A 13,356-nucleotide genomic window follows, 5' to 3' on the forward strand; every position below is an offset into this window, starting at 1 on the left:
ATAAACGTGATCTTAAAGTCACTAAACAATTTTGATTTCATGGTGTTTAAAGGGGACATATCATGCTAAATCCACTTTTTTAGCCTTAAATGCATTTTGTTGTATATTTGGAGTGTTTAGAAGTACAGAAAAGTTGAAATTATTATCTTCAGGTGCTTCGTTGATATCTTTATATTCTGTTTTGGCCTTATTTTTCAACCTGTTCCGATTTTTCTGTTATCTATGACGTTTTGTGAACTATTACGTCACAGTATTTGCAGTGGAACTGCCAAATAAGGACATTGACTTCCAGCCCAACACTTCGAGCAATCCGCCATTTTTATTTCTCGCTGCAATTTTGTAGTCCAAGCTAAAAGATGCAGAAGTTACGAGAGGGTAAGTTAAAATGTTCGGTTGTTGGATGTAGTAACCCACACGCTTCATTACACCGTCTAATGTAGATGAACTGCTTGTGCTTGTGACAGGGCGCATGTTTAACTGAAAGAACGAGCAGAGAGAGAGACCCGGTCGCGCGCACGCACTCTCTCTCTCTTCGGAGCCAGGCGAAAGTGTAAACAAGACACCGTCTCCAAACTAGATGCTGTCTTGCTCTCTCTCCCTCGCACATATTAATCAAAATAAATCGACACGGTGGTAAAAGGTCGGAAGACCAAAGTTTCATGTGTAAATACAGTAACACACCATTGCGATACATCCATATGAAGACGTTGTTCTGCAGGTTCGTCGTCTTCATTTTCATCTCGCTCCGGCTCCGACTCTGGCTTGAACATGTAAGGCTGGCTGGATGAGTCTTCCGTTGTTGACATTTTGTTAATAACGTGTGAATAAAAAGTTTCTGTGCCGCTAGATAATCGTATCTCTGCTATCAGACTACAAAAATGGCTGAACGGGGTGGAGTTGAACCTCTGCATCCTGGAGAGGGGGCGGGGTATGAAGTGTCTCAATTGTATTTAAAGAGACCGCACCAAAACGAGTTGCTCTCAGAAGCACCTTAGAAAAGGGGTAGAAAAGGGGCCTGTGGAGCTATAATAATGACGAATTCAGACCCAAGCATTGCAGTTCCGCTTTATATAGACTACAAATGTATGATTTATATGTAAAAAGGAACGATTTAAAAGCATGATATGTCTCCTTTAAGGCATTTACGGATTAGGTGCTTTTATCCCAATCAAAATACAAAACTGACTGTCATGGTCAGCAAATGGCAAGCATACAGTTCTTTTTATTGGTTTGTATTATTCTTATTATTGAAACAGCTGAACAAATCACACATAATTAAAGAATAAGCAGACATAGTCCCATTAGACAAGGTTTTGGAGTCTTCACTTATGAGGTGTGATGTTAATGTTGGGCAGTGTTGAGTCTCTCTGTCCCAGCCCTCACTGCTCTGATGTCTCGCACCCCTCGCAGGCCTTCACAGAGACGCAGAAGAAGAGGTTGTTGTCATGGAAACAGCAGGTGCAGGTGCAGTTCCGGTCAATTTCACGGAAAACTTTACTGGACTTAACAGGACAGAGACGAAGGTAGAGTGAATTTTGGAGGTCATGATTAGCACGCAATTTAACCTTTTGTTTCTGCTGAGATTTACTTTTTAAATAGGTCTGGGGTCCTTTAGGTCTGGGGTCCTAGAAACTCTGATACTGGAAAACGTCATGTCCCTCCGACATATTGAAACCCTTTAGACCCATATTAGCTTTAACCCTCTGTTTTATCCTTAAATTTACCCTTCGAAAATTCATTGTTATTCAGGATTTCCTATTTGGGGTTAGTTTGACCCAAGCCGAAACATGCTGTAGAAAAATACAATAAAACAAATCCAAATAAAATAAACGGGTACTTCTACATCTACCAGGTAGTTTTAGCATGTAATTGCGTCTGTCAGTTTTCATAAAATATTTTTTGGGCAATTTAATTTGGTAAGTGTCACCCATAGTTCACCCAAAAATGAAAATTCTGTCATCATTTACTCACCCTCAAGTTGTTTCAAACCTGTATGAATTTATCTCTTCTGCTGAACACAAAAGAAGATATTTTGAAGAATATGAACTTATTATCATTATCATTATTGCACCATCATTACTGTAATAAACTGACAGGTTAACTGTACATTATCAGTGACAATGATTGAGTAAATTTCAGTGGAAGATTTTGATCTGATTAATAGGGCAGTGTTTCCTAAGAAAACCTGTTTTGTTGCTCAAGTTTTACCAAATGACATCATACAGTGGACTGAGAACTTTAGGCAAGAACAGTACTTTTGAGGTTTACCCTGTCAGATATGTTGATTGATTTAGGGCAGAATTGTCATCTGTGTTTTTATTTATTGGACTAAGACTTTAATGATGATCGGATACCACAAACCACACAGAAGTGTTTAGGACTATGAGTCACGGTATGCCGTCACTCCCTACTGGATTGCATCAGGGTCTGAAAATAGAGCATATGATACTCAGCTAGAATCTCCGATTTTATGTCTCAGCGTGAAGCATTACAGACTTCTACATTAGTGGTTCACAACCTTTGTAACTTTATGGTCCCCATTGCCAAAGTCAGTACTGGAAGGCCCTCCTACACAGACTCTGGTTTTTCATCTTGTACTTCTGCCAAAATCAAAATCATACCAAAAGCACTCGGTTGTTTTCAGTCTTTTTTAATACAAATCAGGGCTGTCAAATACATTAAAGTAATGAATCAATTAAACTGTACACTCTTTTTTTTTTATTTGTTATATTTGTTTACGGTGCCTTAAAATGAACATATCATTGCATATATATATATATTTGGTCAGAATTATTTGCCCCCTTGGTAAAAATGATCAAAGATGAAAAATAAATCTGCATTGGTAATCCTTTTGATATTTTATTAAAAAAATTAGCAAAAATCTAACTTTTCATTGAGGTAAAAGAATTGAAAGAGGGGGGGAAATCACATTATGAAATAAATGTTTTTCTCCAAAACACGTTGGGAACAATTATTTGCCCCCTTTAATTAAATACTTTTTGCAACGTCCTTTTTCCAAGATAACAGCTCTGAGTCTTCTCCTATAATGCCTGATGAGTTTGGAGAATAACTGACAGGAGATCAGAGACCATTCCTCCATACAGAATCTCTCCAGATCCTTCAGATTCCCAGATCCATGTTGGCGCTTCTTCTCTTCAGTTCAACCCACTCATCATCTATAGGGTTCAGTTTAGGGGACTGGGATGACCATTGCAGATGCTTGGTTTTGTGCTCGGTGACCCATTTTTGTTTTGATTTTGATGTTTGTTTTTGGATCACTGTCCTGTTGGAAGATCCAAACATGGCCCATCATAAGATTTCTAACACAGGCTGTCAGGTTTTGATTTTTTTATCTGTCGGTATTTGATCGAATCCATGATGCCATGTATCTGAACAAGCTGTCCAGGACCTCTGGCAGAAAATTAGGCCCACAGCATTAAAGATACAGCAGAGTATTTCATTTTACACATGGGGTACTTTTTTATCCCTGTATGAACCAAACCCATATTTAGTGTTTGCTGCCAAAAAAGCTTTTTTGTTTCATCTGAACATTCATTTGAACATGCCATAGTCCTGCTGCAGGAGGCATGAGGACTGCAGATGTGGCCAGAGCAATAAACTGCAATGTCTGTAATGTAAGACGCCTAAGACAGTGTCACAGGGAGACAGGAAGGACAGCTGGTCATCCCTGCAGTGTCAAAGCACGGGCGACCACGTGTCCCCTCAGACGTGTTCGAGAGCTTTAAAAAGTGTCTTGGTGGAAGGGTGGAGTAACAAGAACTAGCAAATCTGCTGCGGTCCATGAGGATGAGATGTACAGTAGTACTCAAAGCAGCCGGTGGACACTCCACATACTGACGGCTACTTTTGATGTTGACCTCAGCTCTGTTCAGGGACTCATTATTCCATTTCTGTTCATCAGATGCCTGTGAAAATTGGTCCGTTTATGTCTCGGTTGTTAAATCTTTTTATGTTCATACAAATGTTTACACGGTGAAATAATTGCTAGGGAAAAAAGCAGCTGAAAGTGACAGGACGTTTCTTTTTAAAATGGATCTAATATTATTATTATTATTATTAAGATATGCATCTTCATACATGCATATATATATATATATATACATACATACACACACACACACACACACACACACACACACACACACACACACACACACGTATATATTGATAATGTATAATATCTTAATTATAATATTATTATATACATTTTAAATTTGTTTTAAATGTTTTTATATATAATTTTCTGTTTTTTAATATATATTTTTCTATATATTTTACGACGCTGTCTGCCTGTTTCATTCCAGCAGCCGCTACGGTCAGTCCAACTCCCTCCCAACCACGGGCTGTGTAGGCAGCGGCGTTCCCACACGGAGAAACTTGCGCCAGTATCAGATGCGGAGTTTGCCTGGTATAAGACCTGGCCTTTTGGGTACCACCGGCCTGTTCGGACCAACCCCCCGGAGCAGCAGCAGCACCCCTACCGGCCTGAAACAGGGCAGACAGGTTTGTCATTTACAGTGGCTTTCAACAACACCGAACCCAAAGCGTAAATTACTCTATTACCACTTCAAACTGAAGGGAGCACTAGTTTTTGAAGTGGATGGAGCTGGAGGCAATTTACAGCATTCCAGAATTCCAACATCACTGTTGAATGGAACAACTGAGGATTGGGTTTTGGAAGCGTAGCGATAACCTGGCATTCTTGCGTGTCTGCTCAAACATTTTTCTAGGCACGCTTACAATGGGAGGAAGTTCCAACTGCCTCCCCGGTTCAGAGTCTGTGGACGGTGGGGTTAGGTGCGCGAAATAGCGATGAGTCATGTGTGGGGAGAAGTGCGACTGGAGGGAGGGGAGAAAAGAAGAGGAGAGGAGAAAAGAAAGAGAGAGTGAGCTAGTCAGAGGCAGTGAGAACAGTGCACAGGCATTTCCTGTTTTTCCCTGCTCCTCTGAACGGGAGGGCCAGGAAAGGGGGGAGAGGGAGTCAAATGAAGGGAGTGAGAGAGTGAATGAAAGTAGGATAGGCAGGTTAGAAAGGCTTATTCGCATCAAATCACTCCATGAATGGATGAAACTTACAAGACAATCAGTTACAAATGTCACCACAAAATCAGAAGAAATCCTATATTTACCCAGTGTGACATTCAATTTGTTCCTGTTCTGTGCAAAAAAAGTCATGTTTCACACTGAATGAATGAGAAAGGGTGTGCTTTTATAACTAGACATTTTATGTTTAGAACAATAAAAGGCTTTATAATAGGTGAAACTGTTTTTCATGTGTTATTCTGATTTTATTTTAATGAATTCCGTTACATTTGTTATTTTCCAAGTCTATTTTGTCAGTCCCAACATTCACATGAGCACAGATTGTAGTATGATGTGAATGTAATTTGGTTGACGTGTGTTGTTGTTTTTTGTTAGGGTTTGTGGTTTGCCAACCCAGGGGGCAGTAACAGCATGCCCAGCCGCACACACAGCTCAGTTCAGAGGACTCGATCACTACCCGTCCACACCAACCCACACACCATGGCCATGTTCCAGCAAACAGGTAAGAGACAGGAACTCAAACACGCTGATCATGTGTAACTCACAGTCTGGAGTTCCTTCATCTCCGACACAAAAAAACCCCAGATGACTTAAGAGAGGCAACAGTTTGGAATAGTTTCCTTCCAGTTTAGGAACTCTGAGGTTAAAAAAAGCTTGTAAATGAAGTGCCATCCGAGCCATTGGTCATTCTGCTGTTTCTTCTTTTTTTTTTTTCTTTTTGGCTGTGCATGAAAATGAATAATCAACTTTTAAGTGTGCATTACACTGTGCTGTATTTAAAAAGTCTGTGTGAAGGCACCATAATTTTTCTAGACTACATTTTTGTACTAATTAATATGATAAAAAAGCTAAAAGAAATTAAGATATTACAATCAGAGGTTTTAATAAAATATATATATTTTATATATATATATATATATATATATATATATATATATATATATATATATATATGAAGAGTTCAGATGCAAAAGCCTCTAAGTGCCATCTGAAATTTTCTTCTAGAATGATCATTTTTATCAAGCTCATATATTTAAGTTCAGTAATTCACCTAAATGCCAATGAAAATTACCTATTAATTGCCATTTAAGTGAAATAACTGAACTTAAATAAACAAGCTTGATAAAAATGATCATTCTAGAAGGAAATTTCAGATGGCACTTAGAGGCTTTTGCATCTGAGCTCTTCATATATATATATATATATATAATTTTTTTGCATTGTAAAGATTTAAAATGTCTTAAATTTCATTCCCTTAAACAGGCAGATACCCTTATTTTAAATGTATTTCTGAGCTATAATAAGGCTCTTGTCAAGGTAAAAGATATTATCAAATATTTGCTAGTGATCAGAGACAGTTTCTTTCTTCTGACTGAAACCGCGTCACATGTTCAAAGGGAAAGTTTTCCATGTTCTTCACACATCGACTCAAGCGTTGTGCTGTGTGTGCTCCACTGACACACATTCAGAGCAGACGGATGTTCCTCTCTGCCTGCAGCTGAAACTCACTTCCTTTAGTTTGCTCCGTTCTCGTGGATTTGCAGAAATACTCGAAGAAGAAAGAGGGGCTGTGCACGGGAGTGTGTACAGTGTTTTGTGTGTGCTAGGTTGCGTGCTACAATGACTTTCTTTGTGCCTGCCACTTTCTCTCTCTGACTCTTCCCCTTCCCTTTCTCATTGCTGCCCATCCCAATGTGTTCATACTAACGCCTTGATTAATTCAAAGGCATCAAAACGAGAACACTGTGAGAGAGACTTGAGGGCCCTTACAGGATTTAATGCTTAAAAATAGCAGGTTGTCTGTTCCGTCCAGCCAGTGGTTGCCTAACTCAGCTCTTCCTTCCCACAAGGGATTTTCAAAGGCCTGTTTGCTGTTGACTCAGCTAAAGACGAGCACTGTAAAGGCCAGGCCAAGCAGCGCTGCAGGAGTCCTGAGCAACCAGAGTCCGCCCCATCCAGACTGAATCAACTCTTTTACAACAGAGATCCCACTGTAGTCCAGTATACTACTGAGGGAACTATGAACACTTTCGGTTCAAAATCAGTTCAGTGCAATTTGCAAGCATAATGGCTGTGAATTTTGAAAATTGAGGTCGCAATTTGGAGCTATTGATCAATTGTAGCAGGCATAATGACTAGGATGTGAATGGGACACTTTGAGAAGTTTGAAATAGACCTTTGTTTGGCTTTTTTTCTCTAGCTGGTAAAGGTCTGAGTGGGTTAATGGTAAAAAAAGAAAGGATGAAATTTTGGTCAGATTATTAGAGACTGTTTTTATCTATGATTTATCTGAAACTTATAGTCTAAGGTCTGGGCTAATGACTTCAAGGTTAAAAGTTTGAATCTGACAAGGGGTGACCTGAATCTGTTGTGCTTTTGAGCAAAACACATAACCATTGATTGATGCAAGGGCGACACTTCATGTAATAAATGTACTGTAAGTTGAAAGTGTCTGATAAAAATGATCTGTGATGCTTTTGCATGGATGAAGTTTCAAATCTGACCTGCATTGTGTGCCGAACCTATTTACTGATTTTCTATCTGTTCTGTTCCTTATCTTCCTGTCTTTAACATGTGGCAAAAAGCACAAATAGCCACTTTTTCTAAATGATATGGTATGTCAAGACATCAGTCTGTGTCATGCAGACCTCACTTGGCTTGTTATGTGTCGTTTATTGTCGTCATTTGTTAAAGTTTACACAGTTTGTTTATGGTTTCGCAGATTTACATGTGCCTGTGACTGAGCCAGACATCAATAATCGTTTGGAGTCTCTGTGTCTCAGCATGACCGAACACGCTCTGGGAGGTACGTGTCCACTTCTTGTTCAGTTTACAAATACTGCACTTAAAGTAATAGTTCATCAATGTTATGTTATGACAATTACACTACCATTCATACATTTTGGGTCAGTAAGATCAGTTTTTATTTATTTATTTATTGGGAAGGAAATGAATACTTTTATTCAGGAAGGACAATTTGATAAAAAGTTTTTTTTACTTTCTATTCATCAAAGAATCCTGGAAAAAAATGGATCATGATTTCCATAAAAGCAGCTTTGCCAGGACAAAAATAAATTACATTTTAAAATATATTAAAACAGAAAAAGTTATTTTCAATTGTAATAATATTTCACAATATTAAGGTTTTTAGTGTATTTTGTCAAATAAATGCAGCCTTTGTGAGCTTAAGAGACTTAAGAGATATTACCCGTAGTGTAGTTCAACATTTTAAGAGTTGGGCAGAGATTAATGTTATCAGAGATGAATTTGTTAATATCTTCAATAAATGACAATGGATTTGAACCTCGTATCATTTATTGTTCATGTGGATTGCAAATGACAAAGGAAAAGTTAGCAGTTAGAACACTTAACAGTAGTTTATAATTTTCTTTTAACCATTTCTTTAATGACATTGACATATCCACCTTTAAAAAAACCTTAAACTACTTGTTTACATGTTGACATGTCCATCTCTGAAAACAGGAAGTACTTGTCTAGTAGTAGTTAAGCAGTCTGTCGGTATGTGTTTTGAAGATTTTTACACGTCTTGATGTCTGAATCTATACTCTAATACTCGTCTTTTGGTGCAAGCTGATGAATAAGGATGTTATTTATACTTCATATTGTTTGTTTACCAATCTGTGTGACAAAAAGTCTCTGATTTAATCCATGAGAATGGAATTTGAGGAAACGGATTGGATCCATGCTGACTACGGCAGTGTCACGAAACCCCACAGGAAAACGTTTCTGTCGGGATCATCCCGTCTGACACTCATTTAAAAGGTCAAAAACCCTTCTGAAGTAAACCGGAGTGCTCTTTTTCCCTTTGAAAATGTTCAAGGGGAAGTGTTTTTTTCTTCTCCGCGACATTTAATTGAACTTTTTGAGGTGTTTCTGTGGGCGAAGACGCATCAGACACAACAATCTTGTATAATATTGTGACTATCAGTTCCAGACGGGGAAGGAGCGTTACTTTGTATCCACACGTCGCGGGATCAATGCAGAGAGCATTCCCGTGTGAAGTGGAGGTTTTCTTTGCATAAAGAGAGTTTTTTTCTCTCAGAGCTGACACAGAGGCTTTCAGTGCAGTGGGCTCGGCGCTGGACAAGCACAGCTTTGTGTTGGGGGAGTGCAGGGAGACAGACAGGAGAGAGGCAGACAGGCTGAATCAGGGAGACGGGCAGAAGCAGTGGGCAGCGCATGCGGTGAGCTCAGGAATGCCCCGCTCGCTCCACAGCTGCCAACAGAGCCCGTAGTGTTCATGTGGCAACGTACCCCCCCACTCAGGACCTCCAGCTCCTCTGGTCAGCACCCTGCCTGGGAGCTTTGGTGCCCTCATTACGCAGAATGACACTGCGTGCTCTGTGAAACTCTACGGTTGGGAAGTCCAGTTCATTTTAGATTAAACTGATTCATTGAGTCATTTGAGTCACTCAAAGTGGATTCCCAGAAGTTCATGTTTTCTTAGTTATATCATTTACACTACCGTTCAAAAGTTGCTTTGGGAAGAAATTGTTACTTTTATTCAACAAGGATGCATCAAATTGATCAAAAGTGACATTCATAATGTCACAAAAGATTTCTATTTCAAGTAAATGCTGTTTTTTTTACTTTCTTTTCATCACAGAATTCTGAAAAAATGTATCAGTTTCCACAAAAATATTAAGCAGCACAACTGTTCTCAACATTGATAATAATAAGACATTTTTCATGAGCAGCAAATCAGCATATTAGAATGATTTCTGAAGGATCATGTGACATGCATCACAGAAATAAATAACATTTTCAAATATATTCAAATAGAATAACATTTCACTGTTTTCACTGTATTTTTCATTAAATAAATGCAGCCTTGGTGAGCATAAAAGACTTCTGTTAAAGCATTAAATTTGAATGGAACATGTGATTGAATAAAAGATGATGCCACATATTTTTGAGTGAATGTTTCCAGAAGTGTTTGTCTTCTGTGATAGTATTCAAAAACTGTGATGTCACGCATTTCCATAGATGGCGTCGATCGAACCTCAACCATCTGAGAGAAGAGAAGAGAAGACGGCATGCCTGGCAGCAGGGGAAAGGTCATCAAGAGGTCACGAGCCCCTCTGTCTATAAACCACCTGCTCACCTACCAACTCAACAGCCAATAGGAGAGGTGGGGCGTGGCCTACACAGTGCCATTCACCGTTTACTGAAAGGCTCGACACGAGCAAGTTCTGTCACCATGACTACTTCAGCGTGTTTACATTCGATTCTGGGAGAAAATCACATCTTCAACACTTCCATAGAAGAACGCAGCAAAGGGTCTTCGTGAAGGCAGGCCATCAGAGGGGGTCCGTAAAGCAACGGAGACAACTGGAAGCGTTCAGGTGGCCGTCTGGGACGTCACAAAATCCAAAACCAACCAGCAGACGAAACCAGATGACGTGTAGTAACAGCTTAGATTTCTGCACCACTGTGCAGATGCTACAAATATTATGTCACAGTATGTTTACACACAATACTGTCAAGGATATCAAACCAGTAATTGTTCAAATCCGAGGACGGGTGTACAGCTTTAGGTTCCTAAACGGCTTCATAGTTTACAATTGTGTTCGTATTTACTGTTTTGTTCTAGTTTTCTTTTGTGCCAGCAGGAAAGCTGATTTACAGCACTACAAAGACAGTCAGAGCTACGGATGGTACTCGGAAGAAAGAGAGGGAACGTGCGAGCGGCGATGGGAAAGGAAACAGGAAGTGATGTGAGTGGAGGGGTCTGCGATTCTGACGTGAGGGACAGAGGTCGAGGGAGATCAGGAGGTCAGAGGAGGGGAATATGGGAGAAATGCCAGCAAATGCAAGTAGATGGAAAGGTTGAAGTGGAGCAGGTGAACATGTAGGTCAGAGGTGCACAGGTCCGGGCAGAATATGGAGAAATATTTCACATATGTTATATTTTGATATAATATATAAATATACCTTTTATTGGTGGTTTAAAACACTAGGCTTGGGAGATGTGTACTTCATGAATGATGTTTGTTCGGATACTGTGGGAATCTGCAGAGATTTCTACAGATTCTGTCTGGGCCTAGAGATATATTCACATTTTTTACAGATCGGTTTTATGCATTGAATTATTTTCTGTAAACGCACAGCCGTGGAGTGACGTGGAGTGATTTTGGACGTTTTGATATTGTGTCTGTGTATTTGGGATATCACATGCGTGGTACACTTGGTCAGCAGGACATGAGACTGTGGGAGCAACAGGGAGAGATATATGTCACATTGAAATGTATAAGGAAATAACACTAATGCACCAGTTATTAGTACAGAGCGCCGCCTTGTGGTGAAACTGTGCAATAGTTACCAATAAATGAGGCTAGTCTTTTTTCTTTTTTTTTCTTTTTTTTCAGCATTGTCTTAATATCAGCCATTAGTTAATCATGCCAGGTATAAAAAGTAGAAAGTTTACAATAAGAAATGAGCTTTTAGTTTTGGACTCTTACAAGTGAAGATCTGATTTTCTGCATGGGAAGGGTCTTTTTTTTGTTGTTGCTTTAACTGTTGTAATCCAGGACATTCAAGTCCCTTTATGAGGGTGTTCAGTGATTGTTAATGTATATTATTTAGAGTTTTTGCTATAATAACTTTGCTCTTCGTGCCGTTGGTGCTGTGAATCCTTGCTGAAACCGTCAAAAGTGAATTTGCAAAAATGTGCAATAGACTCTCATCAGCAACACGGTGTGAATCAAGGGCAAGCAGGGGGGGAAAGAACTGGATTAGCATCGCCCTCCCGCCAAATCCCCCCCCCAATTCCCACACCACAGGACTGTTGTACCCTGTTGTCCGCGTGTTGCCGGCCTGCAACTTGATGCACCTACCCACACCTCAAGTGTTTTATGCTTTTCGGCTCATCCAAAGAAACAGATCATGACAGTAAACAGATAGTAAAAGGCACTTTCACATCCATCGAGTGGCGACCGACACGGTTATAAAGCTGCCTAAAAGAGAGAATGTTGACTATGCAGTGTTTCAGCTTCATAAGAGACTTGGTGCCTCCAAACTAGAGCTTTTAAAGTGCATGAAATGCCTTAAACAAAATGGTAGCCAGTGTTTTACAAAGCATGTTAGCAAACCATCACGTGGCATCTTGTGCATCTTGTTTATAGAGGTGCATTTGTTCGTGTGTATTAAGCCACTCATCACTGCCATTTGAAAACAATTAGCAGATTCAAATGATTATTTATTCTTTTCTATTATTGATGCAGAGGTTATTGTATTCATTAGATGTATTATTTAAGATACCTTGTGTATTAACTTTTGCTATGGCTGGTAACCATAAGTACATCTCAAATAACAACCTAGTTATTTTCTTTTGACGTTTTGTTTTCCCAATTTGCGTTCTTTATCAAAAAAAAAAAAAAAACATAGGCTACGTGATAGTCAAAAGACATGTCAGGCTTTTTTCTTTTTTAAATATTGCTGGTTTCTTTTCTTTTTCCTTTCTTGTGAGTATCTCTAAATGCTTCTATTTTGCTAACCCTCCCCAGATGGTGTATTTTAAGGAAAGTGTTATTGTCATGTCGTAAACAAAGAGCCAGTTTTTCTTTCTTTAAAATGTGGTTAAATATTTTTTTTATAAGAATCGTTTTTTGTTTTTTTGCTGTCTTGCAATTTTTCACCGTTATTCTGTTGCTGATTTTCACCTCGGCTGTTACAGTGTTTAAATGCGTATAGCGTTATTGCGTAGTTGTTTACGAAGAACGCTGCTCGCTCGCGATTGGATAGCGGAGTATGACGCGAATTCTACTTTGATTTGTTGAAATGTTCATCACGCGACGAGCTGGAAGAAAATTCGTTTCTTCAGTGCGATGATGCCGCAGAATTGCAGATGCTGTAACGGTGTTAAAACATTTACATGCTACCTTATTACGTTGACGAAGCCTTCATTGTTTGTTTTGGGCGCGTTAGCAAATCAGAACGTATCTAATGCTGATTTTATTTTTATTATTATTTTGTTGCATTTATTCTGAAACAAGAGTTTTTTTTTTGTTTTTTTTTGCTTTACTACGCTCTTTTTTCCCGTTGTTTATTCTGTTTTCGTTATTTTCAAGAGCCGATGTCCTGTATTGACTGCAGGCTGACGTACATATGCGTATATATATAAAATATATATTTTAAAAGATTGTTATGTTTATGAAAAGGTAAAACCAAATAAAAAAAAGTGCGAAAACAAACAAAAAAACGAACAAAAAAAATGTAATTTATATTTTAGAGATGCATGCAAGAGGCTGGGAAGTCATATCTAGAATAACA

The 13,356-nt window shown here is 38.9% G+C and overlaps 1 protein-coding gene across 2 annotated transcripts in view; it reads left to right on the forward strand.

Annotated features, from left to right (window-relative positions):
• The window catches only part of samd4a (sterile alpha motif domain containing 4A), a 42,534-nt gene extending 30,084 nt beyond the window's left edge, over positions 1-12,450 (forward strand). Inside the window, exons 9-13 of one of the 2 annotated variants that reach the window (XM_079853093.1) lie at positions 1,411-1,523; positions 4,326-4,524; positions 5,440-5,566; positions 7,787-7,870; positions 10,072-12,450. In XM_079853093.1, coding sequence (XP_079709219.1) covers positions 1,411-1,523; positions 4,326-4,524; positions 5,440-5,566; positions 7,787-7,870; positions 10,072-10,100 — 552 coding nt within the window. In that variant the 3' untranslated portion in view covers positions 10,101-12,450. The remainder of the gene's footprint in view (positions 1-1,410; positions 1,524-4,325; positions 4,525-5,439; positions 5,567-7,786; positions 7,871-10,071) is intronic. The other variant, XM_079853094.1, reaches the window with a different exon arrangement.
• The last annotated feature ends 906 nt before the right edge of the window (positions 12,451-13,356 follow it).

The sequence above is a fragment of the Squalius cephalus genome (assembly GCF_949319135.1).
Source record: "Squalius cephalus genome assembly, chromosome: 20".
NCBI lineage: Eukaryota > Metazoa > Chordata > Actinopteri > Cypriniformes > Leuciscidae > Squalius > Squalius cephalus.